Below are 27,784 nucleotides of genomic sequence, written 5' to 3' on the forward strand. Positions count from 1 at the left end.
TCAAATGCCCTTTTTCTTTGTTGTTTCAGGATTCCATTCACAATACCACATTGCATTTATTTATCTCCTTAGCCTCCTCTGGTCTCTGTTGGTTTCTTAGACTTTCCTTGTTTTTAATTACCTTGACAGTTTTGAGGTACATTGGTCAAGAAATTTATAAATGTCCCTTAATTTGGTCTAGTCTGATGTTTTTCTCATGACTACAGTGGGGGTTATCGGTTTTTTTTTTTAAGATTTTATTTATTTAATCATGAGAGACACACAGAGAGAGGCAGAGACACAGGCAGAGGGAGAAGCAGGCTCCAGGCAGCGAGCCTGATGTAGGACTCGATCCCAGGTCTCCAGAATCATGCCCTGGGCTGAAGGCGGCGCTAAACCACTGAGCCACCTGGGCTGCCCGGTTTATCGGTTTTGAAGTATTATTCTCATCCATCATATCAAGGGTACATGTTATCAACATGACTTACTACTGATGAAATTAGTCAAGATCACTTAGCTGAGGTAGTGTTTGTCAATTTTCTCCTCTGCAAAGTCAGCTCCTCCTCATTATGTTGTAGTCTGTGGAAGGAAGTCACAGTATGTAATCCACATTTAAAGAATGGAGAGTTCAGCTCCACTCCCTTGAGATGGAGAGTTTATATAAATTATTTGTAATTCTTCTGTACAAATTTGTCTGTTTCCCCCATATTTATTTAATTATTCAATATTTATGTTAGTATGATATTTTAATCATTGTATCAGTGTGATATTGTCTATATCAGTATTCAATATTTATCTCTATCAATATTGTGTGTATTTATTTTATACTTCGGATTATCATCTAATACTACATTATTTATTTTGCTGCTCAAATTGTTCCAGCTTTGGCTGTTGGGACTCTTTCAGTTGACTGCTGTGTGACTTTGACATATTCCCATAAGTATGTTTTTTGAGGACTTGCTTACTTTCTGGCACTGTAATATGCTCAGGCTCATAGAGTATTTTCCCTGCCCTGGCCCTGGAAGCAGCCATTTCAGTAGAGATCTGATTCTTTTCTTTGAAGAGCACTATTAGAAACCAAGAGCTGAGTGCCAGCATGCTCAACTGGAGCATTGTTGCTTCTAGGCTTTCTGAATGAACAGAACTAGGAAATACATATGTGTATCCTGAGCTGTATGTACACACATATCTATTATCTATCTTTCATCTATCTGTCTTTATCTGTTTGACCAAATACAGTCCATTATGACATTTCCAACTCTAAAATGGTGCCATATGGATTATTCTGGCTATCCCCTTGCTTATCAATAAGCTCCATTACCAGCAGTAAGAAACCTGGCTCCCAACATCAACTGTCCATTTACTTATTTATTCTATCCCAGCATACATGTATAGCAGTTTCAGAATTGTTAACTCATACTCTCATGTAATGCCATACACCTTCATTTTTCTGTTCCTTTTCTCTTCCTGTCAGTGATCATTCATCTTACCCCCAAAAAGAATTAGATTTGACACAACCCACAGAAAACTCTGATTAGCAAGAAAGTAAGGATGTCCACTAGTGAACTCAAGACAAGGACAGCCAATTGGAAACTCAAGACAAGGACAGCCAATTGGAAACCATTATCCAACCTCATCTGTGATGGTTCATAGCATGAGTTTATTCTGATCTTGTTGTCTACTTGGTTCTGTGTCCAGAAATTGTATGTATGTCCCTGTATGTGGTAGCACATATATGAAGACATTGTTTCAATGGGGGGGAGGGTGTCTCATGTAAGTATACGAAATAAAGTCACATCTTACCTAAATGCTGCTCTAAAGCTCTGTGGCTTTTAAAAGGGAAAGTGGGGCAGCCCGGGTGGCTCAGCAGTTTAGTGCCGCCTTCAGCCTGGAGACCTGGGATCGAGTCCCACGTCAGGCTCCCTGCATGGAGCCTGCTTCTCCCTCTGTCTGTGTCTCTGCCTCTCTCTCTCTCTCTCTCTATCATGAATAAATAAAATCTTTTAAAAAAATAAATAAAGGGGAAAGTGGCAGACTTATAATGGAAACCTAAAAACTATAATAGAAATTTAAAAATATAATGATAATATGATATAAGTGTAATAAATTACAAAAGCACAAAGAAAATAGCCTAGAAGCCATATTTTAAGGAAATAAAGATTGGTTAGCTTGTTTGTTTTTTACTTTCTCATAAGTTTTTGATATTTAGATATAGATGTTTTGTCTAGTACCCTTTTAATGGGTATAAGCTTTGGTAGAGTAAAATCACTCTGAGTAATACTGTAAACATATATTCAGTATGACAGAGTATTATCATAAAATCATTTGTCTTTAATTGCTCTTGTTATAACTGGGCATTCTGGTTAATCTTTGGATATTTAAGGATATTTAGAGGAAAGTTGAAACTACCTTTGCCACCTACTTTTTTTGACAGAGTAGCTATTAGTTTGCATAGAATCAGTACCAGGAGTTCTTTAATTGAGGGTCTTTTTTAAATGATCTTTCTTCTTAAAAATTTGTGAGGCAGAATTCTCTGCCACACAGTGACCAAAATAATTATGTGTGAAAAAAGATTCAAAATATCACATAACTACTTATTATTATAAAAAAATACTATAACCTTTCATATTAAGGAGATTTAATTTTTCTAAGTATCTTTGTCATTTAGTTCTCAGATCTCAAAGGGAAGACCATCCAAACCTATAATTTATTTTATATGATAATTATCTAGCCTCATTTTTAGCTTCTATTGTCACATTTGCACTGGGACTGCTTAATTGATAAATTTTTGTTTAAGTAAATAATAAAACATGCATATATTCTTACCAGTTGGTGGTGTGGGGAAGTCCTGTCAGGTGTGAGCTTGTTTTGATGGGAAGGCAGACTGAGCTGTATCATTTAAAATGTCACATTAGAAAAGCTCATAGGGTGCTGGGGTGGCTCTTGATTTCAGCTTAAGTCATGATCTCATGGTCCCGGTATCAAGTCCCACATCAGGCTCTGCACTCAACAAGGAATCTGCTTTAGGATACTCTCTTCTTATTCCTATACCCCCACACACACTCATGCATGTGCACACTCTCTCTCTGTCTCAAATAAATAAATAAATCTTAAAAAAGAGAAAAGCTAATGACTTTTCTCTTTCAAAATACTAAAATATTTAAAGATCTAAAATATTTTAGGGGCACCTAAAATATTTCAAAATACTAAAATATTTAAAGATCTAAAATATTTTAGGGGCACCTGGGTGGCTCAGTTGATTAAGCATCCAGCTCTTGGTTACAGCTCAGGTCATGATCTCATGAGTCATGGGATTGAGCCCTGTATCTGGCTCCATGCTCAGCCAGGAGTCTGCTTGAAGATCCTCTCCCTCTGCCTCTCCCCCACTTGTGCACACTCTCTCTGTAAAACTTCTGATGAAGGACAGGTTACTTTTCAAAACATGAAAGTCAATCAAAATTAACCTTTAAAACAGGAAATTTAGACCTTCATCTGTGATTTACCTAGCAATTTGTTCTCATCTACATGTAAGTATGCAAGATTTAGGAGACTTGTGAAAAATTTTTTTAGTAAGTTTCAAACTGATTTTAATGGTAAATTGGTTCAAAAGAAAAATTATAGAAGTTTCAGGAACTGACAGTATCCTTGGAGGAGGGAAGAAATTTTATATTTCTGTTCATATTACTCAAAAGCAGATGAAAATCCCCTACATATTCATGGTTTAAGAGAAGTACAATGAGGATGCCTGAGTGGCTCAGTGATTGAGCGTCTGCCTTTGGCTCAGGATGTGATCCTGGGGTCCCAGGATCAAGTCCTGCATCGGGCTACTCAGAGGGAGCCTGCTTCTCCCTCTGCCTTTGTCTCTGCCTCTCTCTCTCTGTCTCTCATGAATAAGTAAATAAGTAAAATCTTAAGAAAAGAAAAAGAAGTACAATGGCACTGTGGCCAAATGTGCCAATGTATAGTTCCTAATTCCAAGTGTAGTTTGCTCTACTAACCCAACTCAACAGTAGAGTTGGGTTAGTAGAGTTGGGTTGCTCTACTAACCCAACCCAAAATTACAGATGAATTTATTTATTTTTTAAGCCAGAAAAAAAGATATATATGGTCATTGGCACTGGTCCAGGCCCTTTCCAGAGTAGAGATAAAGACTAGAATTATAAATGCATAATAAAAAAAGATAATGGCAGTTAATTTCTTATGCAGCTATGAATTTAACATTAAGGCTTTAATTCGTCACTCACTCAATCTCCCTATCTGTCACCTAGAGAATTACTTTTTGTTTTGTTTATTTTTGTTTTCAGGAGAACAAGTATATTATTCTTCTTCAGTGGTTTGGATCAAAAGCAGAATTTTTATGGAGTGTCAAGGAACTGAATATGTGGCTTGAAAGAAATGAGTAGTAGATGTATGTTTATGGCCACAGAGATGAATTTGAGATGGAAAGTCTCATTCCTGTATCTGTAATAGTCAGCCCTATATATCTTTCACAACATTTAAATTGTTCAAAATTAAGCCCTTCAGCATAAAAATCCCAAAAAAGAAGAAACATTATATATTCAGTTCCTCATTAGATTTGCCTCTTGTTTGCAGAAGGTAGTTGGATAAGAGTGGAAGTGAAGCAAATAAGGATTTAGCATTTTCATTCTGGCTTAGTTTCAAAATCAGTCTGTCCTAAATTTCTCTCTGCCTATTGTACTTTGGTCAATATGGGCAGAGTAAAGTAGGGAACCATATATGGAAGCAACAGTCACTGCAGGATTTGCATTTCTATCTGAAACTAAAATAGATAGAGGGAAGAACAGAATTTATCATTCTTGTTTGGAAGGAGCTCGTAAGAATTTAGGTATTAGTGTATATTGATTGTCTTTTTTCATTCAGTTTAAGATTATTCTGGTTCTGTTATGTCAAGTGATTTTTGATTGAGATATAGACATTTTTATAGTATGCGATGGGACTCAAAATCTTTTTGTATCCGTTTTTTTAACTGGCTCTGTCTACTATATCTCTGGAATTGGAAGGAGGGGTACCTTCTCATTACTGCCAGGTAGAAGTAAAAATCCAGGTTCCCCACTTCTCCTCTGTTGATACCTTATGGTGGAAATGGGGGTGGGGAATGCTCCTCATTACTCTTGGGCGTGGTAGTATTTCCTGGTCTCCACTGATACCACAGGATAGAGATGGTCTTGTTTCCACTGGGCAGTGGTTTGATACCACCCCAATATTTATGGGGAGGGAGGAGGAGAGATACCTCATTACTGCTAGGTAGGAATGGAAGTCCAGGCTCCCACATGTTCTCTACTGACACTGTGGTAGAGGATGATTCATTACCAGCTGGTAGGCATGAAGGTCCCAAGCCCCTGCTTGGTTTTCCCTGACATCTCTGACAGGGGAGTTGGGGCTTCTTGTTACAGCTGCATGAGGGTAGACATCTAGTCTCCCCACTCAGCCTTTGCTGGCATTGATGGTCGTAGTTTTCTTTTGTGGTGTCTTACTGGACTAGAGCAGTTATTTGTCTAAAAGTTTTCCATCTTGCTAGGCTGTCCTTTTCTTGCTCTTTTGGCTAGAGAGCAGACTTTTGTTGAGGCTTTTTTTGGTCTGTGTCTAATGGTGTTTCCAGGTGGGTGACTGCCTCAGCTACGGTCTAGTACGAATAAGACAAAAAAGAAAACCCAGGGATCTCACCTTCATGTTGTTTCCTGGGTCCTAAAGTCTCTCAGGGTAGTCTGCTTTCTCTTCGCTTTGTAGAGTCTTCTTATGCTTCATTTATATATAAAATCCAAGATTCTTAAGTTCTACTTAGCAGGAAGAATAGGAAAAAGTAAGTCCACTCCGTCTTCCTGTAAGCAAAAGTCCTTGCTATTCAATTTTTCTTTTGTTTTGTTTTTCCCAGTATTTTCTTATGAAAATTTTGAAGATGAAAGAATTATACAGTTAATCACCAGGTGTCCACCCACAGATTCAACACTTAACATTTTGCTATATTTTACTTTACTGTATTTATCCCTCTGCCCATTCTATCTATCTGTCCATTAATTATTTTTGATGCACATCAGTACACTTTATCCCTAGAGCATCAGCATGCAAAAAAAAAAAAAAAAAGAGCGTCAGCATGCATATCATTCATTGGACTTCACTATTTATTTATGTTTTGTAACGGTAAATTTGATATAAAGTAAAATACATGATATTATAACCATTTGATGAGTTTTGAAAGATCTATCCCTTACTGAGATAACTTGTCACCCCAGTAAGTTCCCTGTAAGCCCCTTCTCAGTTAAGTTTTACTTCCATCTCATTTCAAGAAGCAACTACTGTTCTGATTTTCAATTCATCTTGGCTCCTTTAGAACTTGTGTGTAAATAGAACCACATAGTATGTATTCCATTGTGCTTGGCTTTTTTTTTTTAAGATTTTATTTATTTATTCATGACAGACACACACACAGAGAAAGAGAGAGAGAGAGGAGAGAGAGAGAGAGGCAGAGACACAGGCAGAGGGAGAAGCAGGCTCCATGCAAGGAGCCCGACGTGGGACTCGTTCCCTGGTCTCCAGGATCATACCCCAGGCCGAGGGTGGCGCTAAACCGCTGGGCCACCCGGGCTGCCCAGCTTTTTTTTTTTTTTTTCCCAGCACAATGTTTTTGAGATACGTTCATGTTGCTGTATGTATCAGCAGGATTTTATCATTGTTATTATTTGCTGAGTGTTATTTCATTGCATGAACAATACCAGAGTTTATCCATTCAGGCTGCTTACAGTTTTTTGCCATCCCCATTTAATAGTAGAATAACAAGTCAAAATTGTTTACCATCTGTTTGGAACATAGTGTGAGGCAACTTAGGGTTTGGGGCCTTTCTCTGATTAATAAAATGATTAAGGCACTAAAGATGTTCTATCATACACAGTATCCACATTTTCTATGCCTTTCTTATTGTTAGCAAAAATTATCAGTTTATTGAAAGCCAAAAGGTTGTTTTTTGTTTTTTTTGTTTTTTGTTTTTGCAATAGAAGCAAAAGATAGTTTTAGCATTGTAAAAATTAGAATTTAACTTCTTGGCACTAGAGTTTATTTTGTGATGGAGAAACCATGGCTTTAACTATACCATAACTGTAATATTCATTACTGAGAATGCCATACTAGCCTCTGGAGGAACATCCTATTTCAGGAATACTTAGAGTACTCTATTCCTTCACAAAATATTGATGTAGTTACTGCAAATGGATTCAGCTGTGTTTCTCAGACCCTTATTTGTCTGGCCCTACCTATTATGTAAGTCTTTTGCTTCTTTTCTATTCTCCCAAAATGACTATCTAAGGGGACTGTAATTTCTGATTGATTGATTTACTGATTGATATTAGGGGAGCTCTACCACCTGGGAAGTGGGACAAAGAAACTTTATGTGAGATTCCAATTAAAGTGGTCGTGCTTGCTATTCAAGTGCAGGAAGAAACAGATGAAGTTGTTTCAAACTTTTTATTACAGCTTTTCTCTGACTTTATTTTTCCTCATACAGTTGATGGACTGGACAAAGCTTCTATAGCAAATTCAGATGGCCCAACAGCAGGATCCCAGACACCTCCCTTCAAGAGGAAGGGGAAACTCTCTACCATCGGTAAAATCTTTAAGCCTTGGAAATGGAGGAAAAAGAAGACCAGTGACAAATTTAGAGAAACCTCAGCAGGTATGAATATCATAACTTTGCTAGAAGATAAGTTGTTAAAATTTTTAGAAAATAAAAAATTGTGCCTTGTAGGGTTTTTTTCTTTCTCAGAAAAAAAGTCCGTATTTGAAATGAAATTAGTTAATTTCAGTATAAAACAACTTAGAGTTCTGATTTGCCTCCTTTTCCACTCACTGACTTTCTAAAATATTCTTGTTTTTAAATACATAGTTGTAAATTCATACAGAAAACTAGTGTGGAGGACGAGGAAGGTGAAGGAAATTGAAATAGAAAATTAGAAAGGGAAATGTTATTTGTCAACATTGTAGCTGAAATATCCATTTACACACACATACACAATATTATCTACCTATCTACTTAGTTTTAGTAGCACAATCCTATTTGTTAATTAAAAAAAAATTAATGTCTTTTTTGAATGTATTTGTTCTGTGGGCAAAATGTAAATGACTGTTCGAAAGAAAAGTATTGCTATGTTTTATTGTTAAATTTAAAATTTCCATCATGCCTTTAGGACAAATAAATAATTTCTGTCCTAAGGGAATCATAACACTATTGGTGTGAAAATTTTTTATTATTATTTTGTGGACTTGTTAAACTTAAAGGATTACATTATTTAGTTATTTAGTACCTTTCATATTACTCATGGAAGAAATTGGCTTTAAATCTCAGGCCAGAATTAAGCCCAATTTAAACAAGTGTCTGCTATCAGTGGTGTTACCTTTAAGGTAGAAAAGCATTTATCTCTTGATATAAGTTCAATATTCTCCATTCTTATTGTCTAATACAATTGTTGCATCAGATTTCCTCATTGCACCAAGGTTAATATTATCAGTATATGTGCAGGGTCAGAGAGCATTTCTTACTAGTCTCTGCTGACATAAGAACTGGCCTTTAGTTCTAAAGCTGTGGAATAAAATAGAAAATACCTCAAATAGCACAAAGGTGTGGAATAGGAACACCAAAGCTTCCTAACGAAATTGCCTCTGATGCATTTGCAGCTATATAACTTCTTTGAGCATTTATATTTATAAAAGAAATAATAAAAAAAAGAAATAATGATACTATATTGGGAATTTGTTTCAAAATCCTGGAGGCAGGGCAAGCGTAGATGAAAGAAGATAGGCCACAAGTTGGTAATTGCTTAAGCTTGGCAATGGGCACATAGGGTTTATTATTCTCACCTCTCTACATGGAAGTATTGGAAAATTTCTATAATGAAAGGATAGGGGGGAAAAAGAGACTTGGCTTAAGGGGAAATATCAATAGTTTGATTATTACATTTACTGTAATGTAATTGGCTTCTTGGAGTAGGAAGCAGCGGGAAGTAGACAGAGTGCTGACCTGAGTGAGGACATCGGTGTTCTGGTAGTGTCCTTGCTACTCAGGTGCCATGTCACCCTGAGCAAGTCAGATCAGAGTTCAGTGAGTTGAATTCTAAGGTGCTTTCAGTTCCAGATTCTTGACTTCTTCTAATCCCTGGTTGAGCATCTTGTTCTTCCTTGGTCTTCAGTTGTGAACAGAACCACACTGGTCTTCTTAAGTGTCCCCCTGTGTTTCCCTACACATTGAGAGAATCTGGCCCTTCGGGTTACCATGACTACCCAAGATGGGAGAAGGGCTCAGATAGTGCCAGTTAGAAGGTATTGAGAAGGGAGGATGGAAGTCCCTTCATTTGTCTAGCTCCTTTGCTTGAATCTAGGTGACTAACTTCTCTCTCCCTAATGTAGAGAAGACAGCCACAAAGAAATTGTCCTTCACTTTTCCTTGTCATCTCTTTTTAATTATTTTAACAGTAGGGAGGTTGTAACCCTGATTATTTAAGAAAAGTCATTTTAAACAGCAGTAAGTGTTATTTCATGTTATCTCATATTTGTTGAGGAAAGCCTGGCCATCTTTTTATTCTGTTTCCTTTTCAGATTCACACAGGATTTTATATAAAGTTTAGTTTCAGGAGTTATTTGTAGATGACTATATTCCTAGTTCCTAAAGACTACCCAACTACATTAAAAACCTGAAAAATCTATTAGATACTTGTTTTCTTTGCACCAAAATTGTGATGTAACAGAATAAAAACAAACCAAGTAGATATGTTAACAATTCTTTGTGTATTTATCTGCTACATTTGTGTCATTTCTTTCTAAAACGCATATTAATGAACTTCATAAGATGTTATCAAGGTTCCCATTATAAAGTATTTTGTTGTTACCTTATCTATATGCTTATTTTAAGGCTTAAATTTCTGCTGAGCTTTATGAAGTGTATCAGTAAGGCCTAAAATAAAGGAAGGCACAAAATGGAATAAGAAATGTTTAATCACATTGAGGAAAGATGTCTCATCTAGAGGAAAACAGATGCATTTGGAAATAACTAAGAGAAAGGTGTTTTCTTACTTAATAAATTGTCTCATACAGTGAACTCTTGTTGTCTGGTTATGACCAAAGCCATGTGCTGTCTGGCAAACTATAAAGTACACCTTAGACACATCCCACAATATGTTAGGATCTGAAAGAAGATGCATTTCTTCCAAGAGAAATAAATCTTCTGTTTTTCCTTCTCCTAAACTCCTGGCATTATAGTCACATGGATATGAATCTTACTATGTTCCACTACATAGTGATTAATACTGCTTCTCCTAGTCTGGATTTCTGTTTTATGAGTTTTTATTGGTAACAGATAGGATGCAACACTGATTTATTAATGCCATTATAATAAATGCTATTGTAATCATATATTTACCATGGTAGTTGTAGTTAAGCAGGGTCCTAGTCGGTGGGTGCAACATGTGACTCTTGATCTCGAGGTGTGAATTTGAGCCCCACATTAAATATAGAGATTACTTAAAAACAAAAATCTAAAAAAAAAGAGAGAGAGAGAGAAGTGTCCTGTCCTCTGCCTGCTTTGGTGGTCCTTGAGTCAACTATATTTTGGAAGGCCATCTTGTCCTATAAGGCAAGATGAGCCTAGGCCCCGACTTCAAGTTCTCTGGCCTTGTTTTAAAGCGGAAAGTTACCTGTATCTTCAACTCTGTATAGGCTGGTCCACAGGCTGTTGGGTTCTAGGGCAGGAGAGCATCTTCTTTCCATCTACTTTCCCTCACTGCCCCTTTTCTTTACTTTTCATCTCCTGAGCAACAAGACCCTTCCCTGGTCCCACCTTTGCTCTCGTTATATCTCTTCCATATCTTTAGAACTCAAAATGTCATTTACACCTCTTTTCCTACATAATTATTTCTTCCTGTTTTTTTTTTCCTTTCTTTTTAGCAGATGGTGAGCATGTAGTGGCTGAAGGCTCCTCTCTCTGGATCTTTAAATATGCTTCCATCTCCCCAAAGCTAAGAATACAAACAAATCCCCTGTCTAAACACACATGTTCTTCTAACTGCTACGGATTCTGTTGGTGTTGCCATCAAGACCAAACGTCTTGAAAATTCAGCCTGTATCACTGCTTCTACTTCCTCTCCACACTATCATTCCTTTCCCTCTGCCATCTGGCCCTGCATCCAGCACTCCACTAATGACACTCTAAGCCTCCCAATCAGGAAATTCAGTGTCACTCTCTCATTTTCATCCATCCTAACCTCTGTAGCATTTGCCATCGCTGGTTAATCTTCCCTTCATTTGCAAAAGATGTCATTATCTTGGTTGTCTTTGATTTTTCTTTTTGCCTTTTGCTTCCTTTCTCCCCCTTCTCCTCTCCCCTAAACCTTTGAGGGAGTTTGCTACGTGTCTTAGCTCTCCCCTTTCTTTGACTGTGCTCTTCCTCATCATGCCATCTCTTCTCAGTACCCATATCTCTCAACTAAGTCTCCATCCAAGACCTAGGCACATCTACCCATGCACTTGATGGCTAGCAATGCCTGAGAATGCATATTAAATCCATTCCTAACATCTACATATATCTGCACTGAAAATATGAGGCATGCAAGTACTGTTTTGGAGCTGGGGATTCTGGAAGCGAATGGGCGAGCAAGGTTCCTGCCCTCCTGGAGCTTTCATTCTAGAGACGTAGATGCTATGAATGAGTACAGAGTGAGAGAAGTGGAAGTGGAAAAATACTATGTAAAAAATCTATTCCAAAGCAAAACAGATCCCTTGCCAATCCCAGCTATCTGTGCTGTTGCAGACATGGCTTGCTTTGGCATCCAGACTTTGAACCGTGGAATCCTTTGACTCTTTCTTCTCTCATACCATCTTCTACATTCCATTAGTTCCTAAAACCTTTCATGTGTTTTCTCCTGGTGCAGGGTCTCTAACATTAGCCTTTCCTCTCTATCCCCATTATCTGGTCCTTATCACTCAATTATTGCAGGTAGCCTCTTTGTTATGTTTAGGTATTCGCTGTACAAACTATAGAAAGCTATAGAATTCTAGAGAAGATAGGGAGAGGCAAGGTTCTGGTAGTAAATCTGCCCACAGTGGAACCTGACCCAGCTGGTGAGGCTGACAGAGAAGGTTCACGATGCCAGGAGCTGTCAGGAACACCAGAGTAACCAAGATGACAACTTTCCAAGTCTCAGGCCAGGCAAAAAGAATGATAGGTATTTCACTCCAAAATGGCATGCGTTCCACCCAATAAGGTAGATAGAATATCAGAGCATCCAGGTGAATGGGAGTGGGAAATCCAGGTAAACCTTAGTAGCCAGAGTGTTTTAAGTTACTTAGGTAGTAGTACTCATGGGCAGATGGTACCTGGTATAGGAATCAGAAAGATTCAAACAGAGTCCTCATCCTTTTTTTTTTTTTTTTTTTTTTTAAGGAACCGGGGAACAGAGTTAGCAACTAGGACAGGAAATTACCAAAGGATTCAGGACAGAAATTACTGTATAAAGTAGAACATAGAGGATGGGGTTTTGGGGAGTGATCCCCTCAAACCACAAACCTCAGGTGCTAAGACTCTTTTGTTAGAATGGTACAGCCCAACAGCTAGGTGACTGGAAAGAATAAGGATTATTGGGAATTTGGGGGAATTGATAGGCAAACTACCCATTTCTGCCCTTTCTCCTCTAGCTCGTCTTGGATACCACCATGAGAGAATCTCCTCAGGTGGAACTTCAGTCCTGTCAGTTCTTGCTTAAAAAGTATGACTTGACCCTACATTGTTTACTAAGTGAATTCCAGACCCTTTAGCTCTCCTTAGTGTAACCCGAATTGACCTTTCCTGTCATTTTTCTCAGTCAGTTACATTGCATGTCAGTCACACAGAGTCACTTAATGAGCACGCCCCTAGACCTTCTTGTCCCCAAGTCTTTCTGCCTTTCTTCTTTCTTCCTGCACTGAGCACCTTCTTCTCACAGCTACACCTAGGAAAATCCTATGTCATGCAAGGGGTGTGAGGTGTGACATGTCTCTTCTTTCCTGAAGGTATTCTTTTTTAAGTAGGCTCCATGCCCAGCATGGAGCCCAATGTGGGGCTTGAACTCATGATCCTGAGATCAAGACCTGAGCTGAGGGGCACTGGGTGGCTCAGTCGATTAAGCTAAGTGTGTCTGCCTTTGACTTAGGTCATGATCTCTAGGTCCTGGGGTTGAGCCCTGCATCAGGCTTCCTGCTCAGCCAGGAGCCTGCTTCTCTCTCTCTCTCTCTCTCTCTGTCTTTCTCTCTCTCCCTTTCCCCTCCCTACTGCTTGTTCTCTCTCTCTCTCTCTCTCTCTCTCTCTCTCAAATACATACATAAAATCTTTAAAAGATCTTAAAAAAAAAGTTTTTAAAAGATCTGAGCTGAGATCAAGAGTCAGACATTCAGCTGACGGAGCTCCCTAGGCACCCCTTCCCTAAAGATATTCTTAGCCTTGATTCTGTATCATCCAAGTAGGAACCTCCCCTCCTTTGCTTATAATCCTGTTAAAATATGTATATTTTGACTTTTCTAGTTTATGTGTCTGCCTCTATTTGCAATGTAAAATATTTCGATCAGAGACTGTCTCGTTCAGGTGCTTTATGATTTATACCTGGTATGTAGTCTCTTTTTTTTTAAGAGAGAGAGAGAGAGAGATTGTGAGCACGAGCATGGGGAGCAGCAGAGGGAGAGTGTGAGACAGACTCCTAAGCAGGCTCCACCCCCAGCAAAGAGCCCAGCGCAGGGCTCTGTCTCACAACCCAGAGATCAAGATCTTTTTCTTTTTTTTAAGATTTTATTTATTCATGAGAGACAGAGAGAGAGAGAGGCAGAGACACAGGCAGAGGGAGAAGCAGGCTCCATGCAGGGAGCCTGACATGGGACTCTATCCCAGGTCTCCAAGATCAGGCCCTGGGCTAAAGACTGCAGCGGTAAACCACTGAGCCACCCAGGCTGCCCCCAAGATCAAGATCTGAGCCAAAATCAAGAGTCAGACGTTTCAGCAACAGAGCCACCCAGGCGTCCCCCTAGTAAATACTCTTAGATGTGCTTTGAATTGCTTATTTATTGAATATTCACTATAACTAAAAATACAGCACGGGATGCTTTAAGACTTTGTAAAAGAAATTAAAGATTGAAAAATCATAATGGAAAAGAGAAAGACAGTAAATTAAAATACTAACCAAAAAACATGTACTCACAATTGCAATCCTGTACAACTATCAAGAAGCCAATAAAATAATTAGGGAAAATTTCTTTTTCCTATCTTGTGCCCTTATTTTAAAAGTAAGTTATATTTCTAAATAGGAAGAAATTGATCTTCATTATAATCATGACTTTTTTTGTGTTGTTAGTAAGGCAGAAGGAATGCCTGTCTCGATTTTTAAATAACATTGTTCCAAGTTATCAGCATTCTAAGAATCAGAGTGATTTGTAGAGAGTCATCTGGTAGAAACTTTAATTTACTGGTACTCTGCATTCCCTAATAATAATAACGTCTAATTTTTATTGAATGATATCATATGCCAGGTTCTGCTCTAAGAACTTTACTCACATTAAATCATTTAATCATTAAACACTTATGAAGTTTCAGTGCTATTATTATCCTAGTTTTACTGATGAGGACACTAAGGCCAGAAAATTCAAATGACTTGCCTGAGGAGGCATAACTGGCAGTAGGCAAAGGCAATATCTGAATCCAGGCAACGTGGTGCCACTGCCAGTACTTTTGACCATTATGCTATGTTGTATTTCTAAAAGATAGCTTCATACCCAGATCAGTAAGGATTAATCACTGAAAGGTAATCCTACTATGAGAGTTTGCTTCATACACTAGAGTTTTGCTATGAAAAGGATTTGGTCTGAAGAATAATTTTGATTCTACTTACCTGCCTAATTTCAGCATTTTATGCATATAAACATGGTTGACAAGGGTCAAAATTATGTTTGGTCCTATTAAAGATAGTGTTGTCTGTAACCATATAGGCATAACGTTGCAGTTTGGGATTATTTTCTATATCTAGAAAATAGGGCAAACTTAGAAGATATGCATAAGGGTGATACTTGTTAAAGACTGGTCTGATTGCATTAATAAAAGACACCGTTTTTATTTCATCTATCTTGTTCTACTAAGAATATGGAAGTACTTTTGTGTATCATTCACCCTAACACCATGTTGGAGGAAGAGAAGAAAATCTCTCCCTTTCCCAATTTACTGTAGCAGAAGGAAGTTACATAATCAGTCATAGACCGCATAGCACAACCAGGTCCACTTAGGGCCCCTTGCTTATATATTAGCACTCATTTGTCTTCTCAACAAATATTTATTGAGCATCCACATCTACTATATGTCAGGCACTGTTACAGACTTTAGTGATATAACAGGGAACAAAAGAGACAATACTGCCTTCCCCTATGGGGCTTATATTCTCGTAAGGATAGGAGGCAGAAAGTTAACCACCAAAGTTAGAAAATGAGAAGAAAAAACAAAGCAAGGAATGGGGAATGTAGGAGCTAAGTTACAATTTAAGATGTGGTGGTCAGAGAAACTTTACTAGGACAACATTTGAGCAAATACATGCGGGAGGGAAAGAAGAGCACCCAGGGAGATCCTATTAAGTAATCATGTGTTGGAGCATGCACTTCCTTTTATCTAGCAATGGGTGTCAATACACTGAATGTAATTCATTATAAAGTTTATCCAATCTCTTAATGATTAAAATATCTCACATTCATGAACTTTATGGTTGTTAATCTTAACAGCTTTTGCCGGCACCATGGCTCCAAACAGATCATGTAATTTCACCCTTTCAATTCTAGAAGAGAAGCAAGAATTTAGGAAAGGAATTTAACTCTGTAATATAAATGTTTTGTTACATCTTCCTTTCTGAAGTTAGAATTTAGGAGCCAGATTTTGACAGGAGATCAGAAATCCAACTTCATGGAGTCCAACTTTAGAATCCCTCATATGTTGATGTTTTTGGTGGATCTGGGCATCAAGTCCTGCAGAGAATTCCTTTATAAATTGAAACAATCATGTATGATTGCCTCTGTGGATAAATAGTCCCCAACTTACATGCTAGTGGTGTCTGTGTTATTGATTTTTTAGATTATTTGGAATGACAAGTATGTTCCCAAATTAACTTATAAAATTCAGATTGATCTGCAATTTACCTGAAGTCGGGTATTATTAAAACTTGTTCAGGTTTAATACAGACAAACACTACTTCCTGAATCTCTAGGAAAATACCTTCTGAATGTTCAGTTGAAATTGAGAATTTTGAGACGCTTGGGTGGCTCAGTGGTTGAGCATCTGCCTTTGGCTTAGGGCGTGATCCTGGGGTCCTGGGATCGAGTCCTGCATTGGGCTTTCCACAGGGAGCCTGCCTGTGTTTCTCCACAGGGAGCCTCTGCCTGTGTTTCTGCCTCTCTCTGTATGTCTCTCATGAATAAATAAATAAATAAAATCTTTAAAAAAAAGAAATTTACAATTTTAGGGCTGTAGAGTACCTTACCAGTCATCTGGGTCTGTCTCCAAGGCAGGAATGTCCATTATCTCCAACGAACCTGACATGTTGTCGTTCAACTTCTGAACTCCTGATTCCTTGCTCTGGTTGTTGGGGAAATTTTCTTTTATACTGACCTGAAACAAATTCTCTCCAATTTTTCTAGCTATCCCTGGCACTAATAAATATATTTATATCTATTTTCTGATCACAATGTTACCTGATGGTCCTTCCATCTTTTTTGTAAAGTCCTTTTCATACCCTCAATGTGTTTTCAATTCAGAGATTTTCACCATGGGGCCATACTAAGCTGTCTAGATTATTTCATACATTTTTGTTGAGTACCAGCCCCAAGACAGTGTGTTCTAAGGACACAGCAATGAACAACCCTGACAAGGTCCCTGCTTTCACAGAGCCCACAGGGTACCAGACTTCATGTTCCCTTTCTTAACCATTTTAATGCCAAGATAGTACCATGAGTTCCCCAAAATTTTTATGATCGCACTTCACCAACCACGTTTTTTTTTTATATTTAGAATTGCATTCAGAATAGGAATTCATCTTGTTATTAAAATTTTAAGAATTTATCTGTAGGAATGGAATATCTTTTGCTCTTAATGTTCTACATATAGAAAAACAGACAAATCCTCCAAGCTGGGTGATCCATTTTACCCCTTATAACAATGTGCTATATGTCCTTTCTGTGTACCCACTTCTACGTATTTTCCAGTGTATGTCTCCCTGAGTTCTGTGTATTTCGCTGTGTCCAGCTGGGTGTGCTCCCTCCTGACATTAGATTTCCTTGGATCAGATCTGTCTCTTTCAAGTTATCAGGATTCCTGTCTCACCACGTGTTGAAGAGCTACTTTCCTGGGTTGACACCTCAGATCTCTTTTAGGAGATCTACTCTTCTGTCTCTGTACCTGTTCATGTTGTGTCCACACTTCTGGGATGCTGTTTTCTCTGAAGGCACCAGAAATCCCTGCTGCTGCTGTGTCTTCTGTCCTAGCTGTTGTCTTCCATGGGACCTGATTGTAGACCATTGTGTGGGTGTTTTCTTCCCTCTCTAATTTAGCTTTAAGATTCTCTTCACTAGGCCAATCCAGTCTCTACCCAGTATATCACCTCTTTTTCCATGGAATGGGCCTCACAGGCCTAGCAGTACTATACACATGTTATGGTCCAGAAAACCAGACCTTGATTTGACACCATGAGTTCCAACAGCTACTCACTTTGGATGTCCATTCTTGGTATATCATGATTTCAGCCAGGAAGTTAGAAAACCATACCTGGCCTTCCACACCTTTCTGTTTCCTCCTCAGGAAACAGACTTCTGACTGCATGGGCTATCCAGTTGTTTCTGGGAAAGATAATTATGCCTCTTGTTAAAAATCAGTAGAGTGGGGTTTGAGGAGTCTCAGTAAGTAAGGCCTCCTTTGTGTCCTAAGAGAGATGTTATGAGAAGACTGTTCCTTCTGATGAGCCACCCAGGTCTGTGTGAGGCATTGTTTTTGAGCACACACATCAGTGAGAGTTCCTCTGTGACCACTGATTGACTCTTCCTGACCACCCTGCTAAGCCCTCCTTATTCTTTCACACAGCACATTTTTACTGGCCTCCTACCCTGGGCCTAGATGCTCTTCTGTGCTCCAGGGATATAGCAGTTAACAAAGGGGGAAGTTTCAAGGCTTGTGAACCTTGTCCTTTAGTGTCTTGGGGGCTCCATGCTTCTCAGATGTGTCTTTCCTGCTGCCTGGTTCCAGATCCACATAGCACATCAGCTTTCCCCCTCCCCTCTTTGTGTTACCCATTTTTCTCTTGTCAACCTCTTAACTAGAGTTTTGATACCTCTTTTCTTTCTCAAAACATTTCTCTTTGTGCCTTCCTTAACTCTGCTATTTTTCCATTCCTTGTAGATATCTTTTTTTTTAAAGATTTTATTTATTTATTCATGAGAGACACAGAGACAGAGAAAGAGGCAGAGACACAGGCAGAGGGAGAAGCAGGCTCCACGCAGGGAGCCCGACACGGGACTTGATCCCGGGTCTCCAGGATCACGCCCTGGGCCAAAGGTGGCGCCAAACCGCCAAGCCACCCGGGCCGCCCATCCTTCTAGATATCTTGTACTTTTTGCAGATCAGAGCCAAGAGCGATATTCCTCAACTCCTTTTACCTTCACTTTGAGGGGGAAAACTGGTGTATATTTATAGCTTGCCTATTGGTAGCTCCTCTCTAAAGAAAAGTAAAGGTCACAGCCGAAAGATCATGGGAATGGTTTTTGCAGAGTCCAGACCTCATAGCCTCCACGTTACCTATGGCTGTTTTTGGCAGCCCCTTTGGAAACATTTCCTGTAAACTTCCTCCAAGCAAACTGGGGCCCTAAGAATGAAGCTTTTCACTGAACACTGGTTTGTACTTGCTCTGTCAAACCTTTCGTCCTTTCAGAAGACACAAATAGGTTTTTGATTTTTCCGAAACTTCTCTCTGCCTTGCCTCTCTTTTTGACCATGGCTGTTGGCCAGTGAGCCTATAGTAGGCTCACGGGAAAATGTAGCTGCCTTTCCTGACAGCTCTGACGCTGGACTCCTGAGATTTTCTTGGAAGTAGTCGTTGTGTTTGGCTTAGGTTGGAGGCAGATATACAAAGGAGCTACTAAGTAGTTCACTATTACTGCATTTGTGATCATGACTTTCTCAAAAGAGGTCATTTCTTGGTCATTCAGTACTCTGGTATTTTTTACTTTGGGGTGAGTGTGTGTGTGTGTGTGTGTGTGTGTGTGTCTGTGTGTGTGCAGTTCTGAGAGTTTTAATATACATATGTTTTGTTTAACTACCACCATTATCAGGATACGTTACAGTTCCATTGCTCCCCAATCCTCCTGCCCTACCCTTTTACAGTCATATCTTACCTCTTCTCCGTCTCCTCCCCCAGCTCCTAACTGCTGACAACCACTGCTCTGTTCTTCACTATCATTTTGTTGTTGCAAGAATGTCATCGACATTGAAATCATTCAGCATGAAATGTTTTGAGACTGGTTTCCTTCACTTGCCGTTTCACCTTTGAGAGTCATCTGGGATGCTGCATGTATGAGTCACTCTTTCTGATTGTTGGGTAGTAGTATTCTGTGCCATGGATATACCCTGTTTGTGCATTCACCTGTTGAAGGACATAGGTTGTTTCTAATTCTGGGTGATTATGAGTAGAGCTGCTATGAATACATAAAAGTTTTTGTGTGCATGAAAGTCTTCATTTCTCTAGGGAAAATATGTAGGAGTGAGATTGTTAGTCATACATTGTTAGATATACGTTTAACTTTATAACTGCCACAGACTATTTTCCAGAGGTTTGCATTCCTACCAGCAACATAAGAAAGTTCCAATTGCTTCACATCCTTGTCAGCACTTGGTATTGTCATTATTATTTTTTTTATTGTAGTAAAAAGATATATTATAAAATGTACTCTCTAAACCATTTTTCAAATTACAGTTCAGAAATGTAAGGTATATTTACATTGTTATAAAACAGATCTCCATAACTTTTTCATCTTGCAGAAATGAGACTCTATACCTATTGAAAAACTTTCTACTCCCCCTTCCCCACCTCCCAGTAATCACCAATCTACTTTCTATATGTGTGAAGATAGCTACGTTAGTGTATTTCATATAAATGGGATCATACAGTAGTTATCCTACTATGACTGGTTTATTTCACTCAGCATAAAATATCCTCATGTTTCATTCATGTTGAAGCATGTGTCAGCATTCCTTTCTTTTTGTGATTGTATAGTATTTTATTGTGTGTATATACCACATTTTGTTTATCCGTTCATCTGTCAGTGGACATTTAAGTTGCTTCTGTCTCCTGGTTGTTGTGAATAGTGCTGCTATGAACTTGGATGTTCTGTCATTATTGTTTATTTTAGCCATTCTAGTAGGTATGTGGTAGTATTTTGTCATAGTTTTAATTTGGGTTTCCATAATGGCTAATGATGTTCAATTATTTTTCATGAACATTTCTGCCATCTGTATATCCTCTTTGGTAAAGATCTTTCACCTATTTTGTAATTGTTGTTTTCTTGTTTCTTGTTTTCTTACAACTGAATTTTGAGAGTTCTTTATATGTTGGATATAAGTTCTTTGTTGGATATGTGATTGCAAATATTTTCTCTGAGTCTGTAGCTTGTCTTTTAATTCTCTTAATCTCTGCTGCTGAGCAAAAATCTGTAATTTTGAAGTTCAATTTATCAGTTATTCTTTATAGGTCATGTTTTTTTCTTTGTGTCTGTCTGCCTAACCTCAGATCACAAAGAATTTCTTCTCTGTTTTCTTCTAAAAGTTTTACAGTTTTATATTTTACATTTAGATTTACGATCAATTTTGGGTTAATTCTTATGTAAGGTATAAGGTTTAGGTCAAGATTTGTCTTTTGCATATAAATGCCCAGGTATTTTAATACCATTTGTTAAAAAGACTGTCCTTTCCCCATTCAATCAGTTTTGTATTATTTTAAAAATCAATAAGCATATTTTTCTTCCATATACTTCTCTTTGATAAATATCTGTTCAAGTCTTCGGGCCAATTTTTAAGGAGCTATTTCTCTTCTTAATCTTGAGTTTCAAGAGTACTTTACATAGTCTAGATATAATGTCTTTATCAGATATGTTATTAGAGATAGTTCTTGCCAGACTGTAGTTTGTCTTTTCATTCTTTAACAGTGTCTGTTTCAGAGCAAAGGTCTTAATTTTAATGAAATACAATTCATTACTTCTTTTTTTCAGGATCATGTTTTTGGTGTCTTTTGTAAGAACTTTCAAGAGAATTTGTTGAAAAGACTGTCCTTTATCCATTGAATTGCCTTTGTGTCTTTGCCAAAAATTAATTGGCCACATGTTCTTTGTCAAAAATTAAGATTCACATTTGTGTAAGTTTATTTCTGGACTCACTATTCTTTTCTCTTAATCTGTGTGTCTATTTCTTCACGAATATCATGCTTTCTTGATTATTGTAGCTTTATAAGTCTTAAAATGAGATCCTATAATATTTCTAACTTCATTCTTCATTTTCAAAATTGTTTTTAACTAGTTTCTTTGCCTTTTCATACAAATTTTGGTATCAAATTGTTTATATTCTCAAAAATTTCCTGCTAGGATTTTTATTGGAATTACATTAAACCTGTATTGCAACTTATATTGAATTGGTATCTTTACTATGTTAACTTTCCCAATAAATGAACTGCTCTGTCTTTCTATTTAATTAGCTCTTTTATTTCTTTCATTAGCATTTTGAAATGTTTAGAAAACAGTATTAAATTAATACCTAAGTATTTCTTTTCTTTCTTTAAAAAAAAAAAAACTATTCTAAATATATCAGGTCCCTGGGTGGCTCAGCCAGTTAAATGTCTGCTTTGGGCTCAGGTCATGATCCCAGGGTCCTGGGATCCAGCCCTACATTGGACTCTCTGCTCAGCCAGGAGCCTGCTTCTCTCTCGCCCTCTGCCCCTCCCCCTACTCATGCTCTCACTCTCAAATAAAATCTTTTTAAAAAATTTTAAAAACTATTATAAACATATATTTTTTAAAATTCTGTTTCAAATTTTTTCATTTCTAGTTTACAGAAATACATTGTATCATGCTACTTTGCTAAACTTACTAGTGCTAGTGAAGATTCCTTAGGATTTTCTCTGTAGACAATTATATTGTCTGTGATTAGGCATGGTTGTATTTCTGCCTTTCGAACTGTATGTCTTTTATATCTTTTCTTGCCTGGACTGGCACTTCCAGTATTATAGTAAATAGGTATGGTAAATGGGACATCCATTCTTAGAAGGAAGCTTTCATTAAGTATGGTGTTAGCTGAAGGCTTTTTGCAGATGCACTTTCTCAAATTGAGCAGGTTCCCTTTTATTCCTGATTTTCTGGGATTATTTATTACGAACGGATGTTGAATATCTCAAATGCTCTTTTTTTATCAATTGATATGACCATGTGATTTTTCTTCTTTGGACCATTATTATGATAGATTACATTGATAGATTTTTGAATATTGAATCAGTTTTGCCTCCCTAGGGTAAAACCCCATTGAGTTGTAGTGTATTATTCTTTTCCTTTGTTGCTGGATTTTACTTAATAATATTTTGTGGAGGATTTGTGATATTCGTCTATAGTTTTCTTTTTTTATACTATTTTTGGTTTTCGTATCTGGGTGATGCTGACCTCATAAAATGATTTGAAAAGATTGTGCAGAATTGGTATTATTTCTTCTTTAAATATTTGATAGAATTTACCAGTGAAACAATCTGGACCTAAAGATTTTTTTTTTTTTTTAAGATTTTAAACAGAAAATTCAATTTCTTTAACAGGTACAGGTTATCTCTTATTATGGGTGAGTTTTGTTAGCATCTCTGTTGCTTTGAAAGAAGGCTCTTCCTCCAGATTTCTTTATGGTTAACCAACTACTTCATCTCCTTCAATGTAGTCCGTATTTCATTGCTAACTTCTCAGTGAGGTCTGCCTTCATTCAATCTCTATACTGAATCTCTCTTCTCTCCCAGCACTCTTTAACAGCTTTTTTGAGATATAATTCATATACCATACAATTCACCCATTTTACATGTGTAATTCAGTGGTTTTTAGTAATATTTACCAACTGCAACTATTTTAAACATTTCATCACCCTAAAAAAGAAACCCAATCTAGCAGTCATTTTCCTTCCCCTCCCACACCCACCCGTGTTTTCTGCCTTGATAGGTTGACCTATTCTTCATGTTTCTTATAAATGGAATCATACAATAAATATATAGCCATTTGTGACTGGCTTCCTTCACTTAGCGTAAAGTTTTCAAGGTTCATCCACATTGTAACATGCATCAATATTTAATTTCTTTTTATTGTCAAATAATATTCCATTGTAGGAATATATCACATTTTATTTATCCATCCATCATCAATTGATGGACATGTATTTGGGTTGTTTCTATTTTCACTGTTGTGAATAATGCTGCTATGAATACTTGTATACAAGTTTTTATGCAGACACATATTTTCACTTCTCTTAGTTATACATCTAGAAATGGGATTGCTGAGTCATATGGGAATTCAATGTTTAATATTTTGAGGAACTGCCAAGACTGTTTTCTGAAGCAGCTGCACCATTTTACATTCCCATCAGCAGTGTATGAGGGTTCTAATTTATCCACAGGCTGGACAGCATTTGTTATTATTTATTTTATTATTGCCATCCTTGTGGGTGTAAGGTAGGTTCTTCTTTTTCTGCCCTATCTTCTTCTTTCCGCAGCACATCTTACCTTCTTCTTTTTCTTTTTTTTAAGATTTATTTTTTTATTTGAGAGAGAGAGTGAGAGAGATTGCTATGGGGAGGGAGAAATTTTAGCAGACTCCGTGCTCAGTGTAGAGCCTGACTTGGGGCTCTATCTCAAGACCCTAAGATCATGATCTGAGCTGAAACCAAGAGTTGGATGCTTAACCTACTGTGCCACCCAGGCGCCCTCACATCAAGCCTTCTAATGTTTATAAATTATCTGTATTGTTTATTAACTGGCTTCCCTTCCCCCTAGATTATAAATTCCATGAGAATTGGGATTTTTGTTTTCTTCTTTGATAAAATTCAAGAGCAATTAGAATAGTGTCTGGCTTATGTTAAAGCATTTAGTCAATGTTTGTTGAATAAATTAATTAATGAGGAGCTCTTGATAGTCCTTACCTATTGCATATTTGTGGTGTTTGCAAGTGAATGTGATTTGGTAAGTGCTGGAATGGGGGAGGGACAACTATACCAGTTTTCAGTTCTTTCTTAGTGTTCATATCATTGAGAGCTGTTTAAGAGCCTAAGGAATTGAGAAGCCAAAATAGACAAAATTAACATTTCACCAAATTTAATGGACAGGTTGGGGGCCTATTCCCTCATGAATGGATAATGAACTTAAGTAACTGTTACTGTCTGTTCTGTATGGCAACAGCGTTTAAAAGGTCAAAGTGAGGGCATTATTGACACAAAAAGGGTGCCTGGGTTGTGTTTTAGTTCACCATTTGTGTACCTGTAAATTTTATAAGTGAACCTAATTAGACCAAGTGAGTGTTAAAAATTCAGTGGATAAGAGAAAGAACATAACTTTTTCTGAAATTCTTTTATTCTGTTTTCCTGAAGACATACAAATTAAAACAAATTTCCTCTCTATGCATTAAAAATGAAGGAGACTAAATATTCCTCTTTGTTTTTTTTTCCCCAGTAGAATGAATTTTTTTCTTGTTTCAATCTTCCTACATATAGATGGATGGAAAGAATCATTAAGGTCCCATCTTTTTATTTATGGAGCATTTATTATTCATTATAGATCTATTCTAGGGATGAAACCCATTTATGGGAAACAGTAATGTGAGTGCTAACTTTTTGTATATTTTTCATAATAGAAGTTAGTGGTTTCATAAATAGGAAAACCTTCCGTCATGGGTTTAAATTAGCCAGCTGCACAATGAATGGCCAAACCATTAGGACCCACCTTCTTTAGATAAATAGAAACAGAAAATCTTATTTCTAAATGGAGTTGAGGAGACTCCCTTGCTTCCTGTCCATTCTAGAAAATGTGATATTGTTTGTTTAATCTAAGCTGAGCTCTAGTTTTAAATTTGTTGAGCCATAGAGCAGACTAAGATCTCAGGCCTGTAGCCTTTCCTAGGGGAGAGTTAGGCTTTGCTGGGATAAGTGAGCTCAGATACGCAAGGCATTTTCTTTCTTTCTTTTTTTTTTTTTTTTTTTTACGCAAGGCATTTTCAAAACTGACCATTCTATGCACACCTTCTCAAGTGAGCCATAGACACTACAGATTTTACTGGTTTCTGATTATAAATTACACTTTTTTTTTTTTTTAAGAATCACACCCACTAGAATGGAATATAGAATTATTAACTTGCATTTCTTTGTTCCTTTTTTATTTTTTTATTTATTTATTTTTTTTGCCACATTTAATTGCTGAGGGGGATGTAGAGGAGAGGAACAATGTTCCCATTGACATCTTGATAAAAAAAGGCTTCCACTGGGATGAGACATAGTTTGAATTGCTTTAAGAGATGATCTGATTGTTTACAAACCTTACTTGGGTGGATAATTTCCTAATTTCATTTTCCTTTGGAGTAGTGCCACTGGTAAAATACTTTTTAAAGGTGCTACAGAACTCTTTCTGTCCTAGGTCAGAGAATTGTGTCAGGAAAGTCCATTATTTTGTTTCCTTTGCATATTATTTCCCTTTGTGGTTTTGTTTTGATTTTTTTCATCCTGTGGTACGAATCCGGTCTTTATCACTAAGGGCTAAATCCTGGAAAGTGACTGTTTTTTGGCTTCTATATTTTCTGATTTGTTTCCCACTTGGAATACAAATTGCAGTCTTAATTCTTTCTTCTTTTTGTTAAATGAAAAGAGTTTGCTCATCGAGGCTTATAACATTTTTGTGCTAAGTTTTTTTTCACCTACTTTCCCAAACCCAGACTCTCCAGGTTTTGAGACAGATGCTCTTAAGGTTTTCTTTATTCCAAACTCTAAGTGTTTAATTAGTACCTATTAAAAGGCAGGGCAGGAGAGACTATGTGAGAAATATAAGAGAATAAAAAGCAGGGCTAGCAAGAAGACTGGATCCTGGAGAATAGTTGGTGAACACAGTAAATATCAATGTGGCTAAAATTCTTTGAAAATACCTTCTGATCTATTTTTCATATTTGATAAGTGGCTCAGCATTAACATAGTTCAAAAATGTATTCCAATTTAATTTATTTTAAAAATTGTGGTGGAGGGGCACCTGGGTGGCTCAATTGGTTAAGCATCTGCTTTCGGCTGAGGTGATCCCAGGGTCCTGAGTTTGAGCCCAACAGTGGGCTCCCTGCTCTGCGGGGAGTCTGCTTCTCCCTCCCCCTGCCTCTCCTGCTCATGATCTTTCTCTCTCTATCTATCTAATAGAAAACACATAAATTTTACTGTCCTAATAACCATTTTTAAGTATACAATTCAATGGTGTCAAGTATATTTACATTTTTAATCAAGAGATCTCCAGAACTTGTTCATCTTGCAAAATCTACACTGTCTACTTAAACAAAAATTCCTCCTTTCGTCTCCCTCCCACCTCTTGTAATTTGTTTTTAAAGAAAACCTTAGGTGAATCAAGTGTGAAACACTAGGGATACCAACTAAAATTTAATCGCCTATTTAAATCTGATGTTGGCATATTGCTAGTATTATGTAGTCCTTTCTTTTTGCTACTTTCACAATTCAGTGCTAAAAGTTGAATTTAGTTACTACTATATGAGATTTGCAAAAGTTCCCTTTGAATAATTTACATAATTTGCTACATCTGCAGCATATCAAGGTGTTAAAAAATAAAAAGTAGACAAACTTTGATTTCTGTTTCTCATTTGCAATTTTATTTGGGATTACAATTAAAGTAGGAGGAAGATATATGGGTATAAATTATAATAACTAACCCTGTTGAATTTTTACTGTGTGCTAGATGCCATTTTAAATGGTTGTAATCTGGGGTGCCTGGGTGGCTCAGTCGGTTAAGCATCTGCCTTCACTCAGCTCAGGTCATGATCATTATCTCAGGGTCCTGGGATGGAGCCCCACGTTGGGCTCCCTGCTCAGTGGGGAGTCTACTTCTCCCTCTCCATCTGTCCCTCCCTCCACTCATGTGAGCACCCACGATCTCTCTTTCTCTCTCTCTCTCTCAAATAAATAAATAATTTTTTAAGAAAAACAAATTTTTAATCACTTTAAGAAACCTAGTCTGATTAGATGTGTAAATGAAGTAGTAAATAAACATGGATTGCAGAAATGCCTACTCAATCTTCTTACTAACTCTGATGGGTTATTCACAGCTATTGGTTTGAGTTGGTAATGTTTTTTATGTAGTTTCTAGGTTCATTAAATATAAACAGGCTTTTAAAGATTACACATTAATGCCTTCAAAAAATTTGGGCGTAAGGTATGAATAATTTCAGATGCCTTTAATCCTGTGCAGTTGAATTTGATGTTTGAACAAGTGAGAAGGTCTTAATTTAGGATAGTTTAGTATCACTAAGGTCTCTTTCACAGCAACTCTTGCCTGCCTTTTGAATATCTGGTCAGCGGTGATATGAGATAGGATCTCATCTCAATCAACATTGTTGAGTCCCTGAAATGTTTAAGACTGTCTTGAAGCAAATCAAGGAGAAGGGCCTCAGATTCCGAAGGTCAGGCTCTCTAAGAACTTCTTCTCTAACGAGTACTGTTTATGATGCCCTC

At 37.4% G+C, this 27,784-nt stretch overlaps 1 protein-coding gene across 3 annotated transcripts in view; it reads left to right on the forward strand.

Annotated features, from left to right (window-relative positions):
* Positions 1-27,784, forward strand: part of PHACTR2 (phosphatase and actin regulator 2) — a 189,245-nt gene that overhangs the window by 87,802 nt on the left and 73,659 nt on the right. For all 3 annotated transcript variants that reach the window (XM_038526225.1, XM_038526224.1, XM_038526226.1), the window contains exon 2: positions 7,496-7,663. In XM_038526225.1, coding sequence (XP_038382153.1) covers positions 7,496-7,663 — 168 coding nt within the window. The remainder of the gene's footprint in view (positions 1-7,495; positions 7,664-27,784) is intronic.

This window comes from Canis lupus, chromosome 1, assembly GCF_011100685.1.
Source record: "Canis lupus familiaris isolate Mischka breed German Shepherd chromosome 1, alternate assembly UU_Cfam_GSD_1.0, whole genome shotgun sequence".
Classification (NCBI taxonomy): Eukaryota; Metazoa; Chordata; class Mammalia; order Carnivora; family Canidae; genus Canis; species Canis lupus.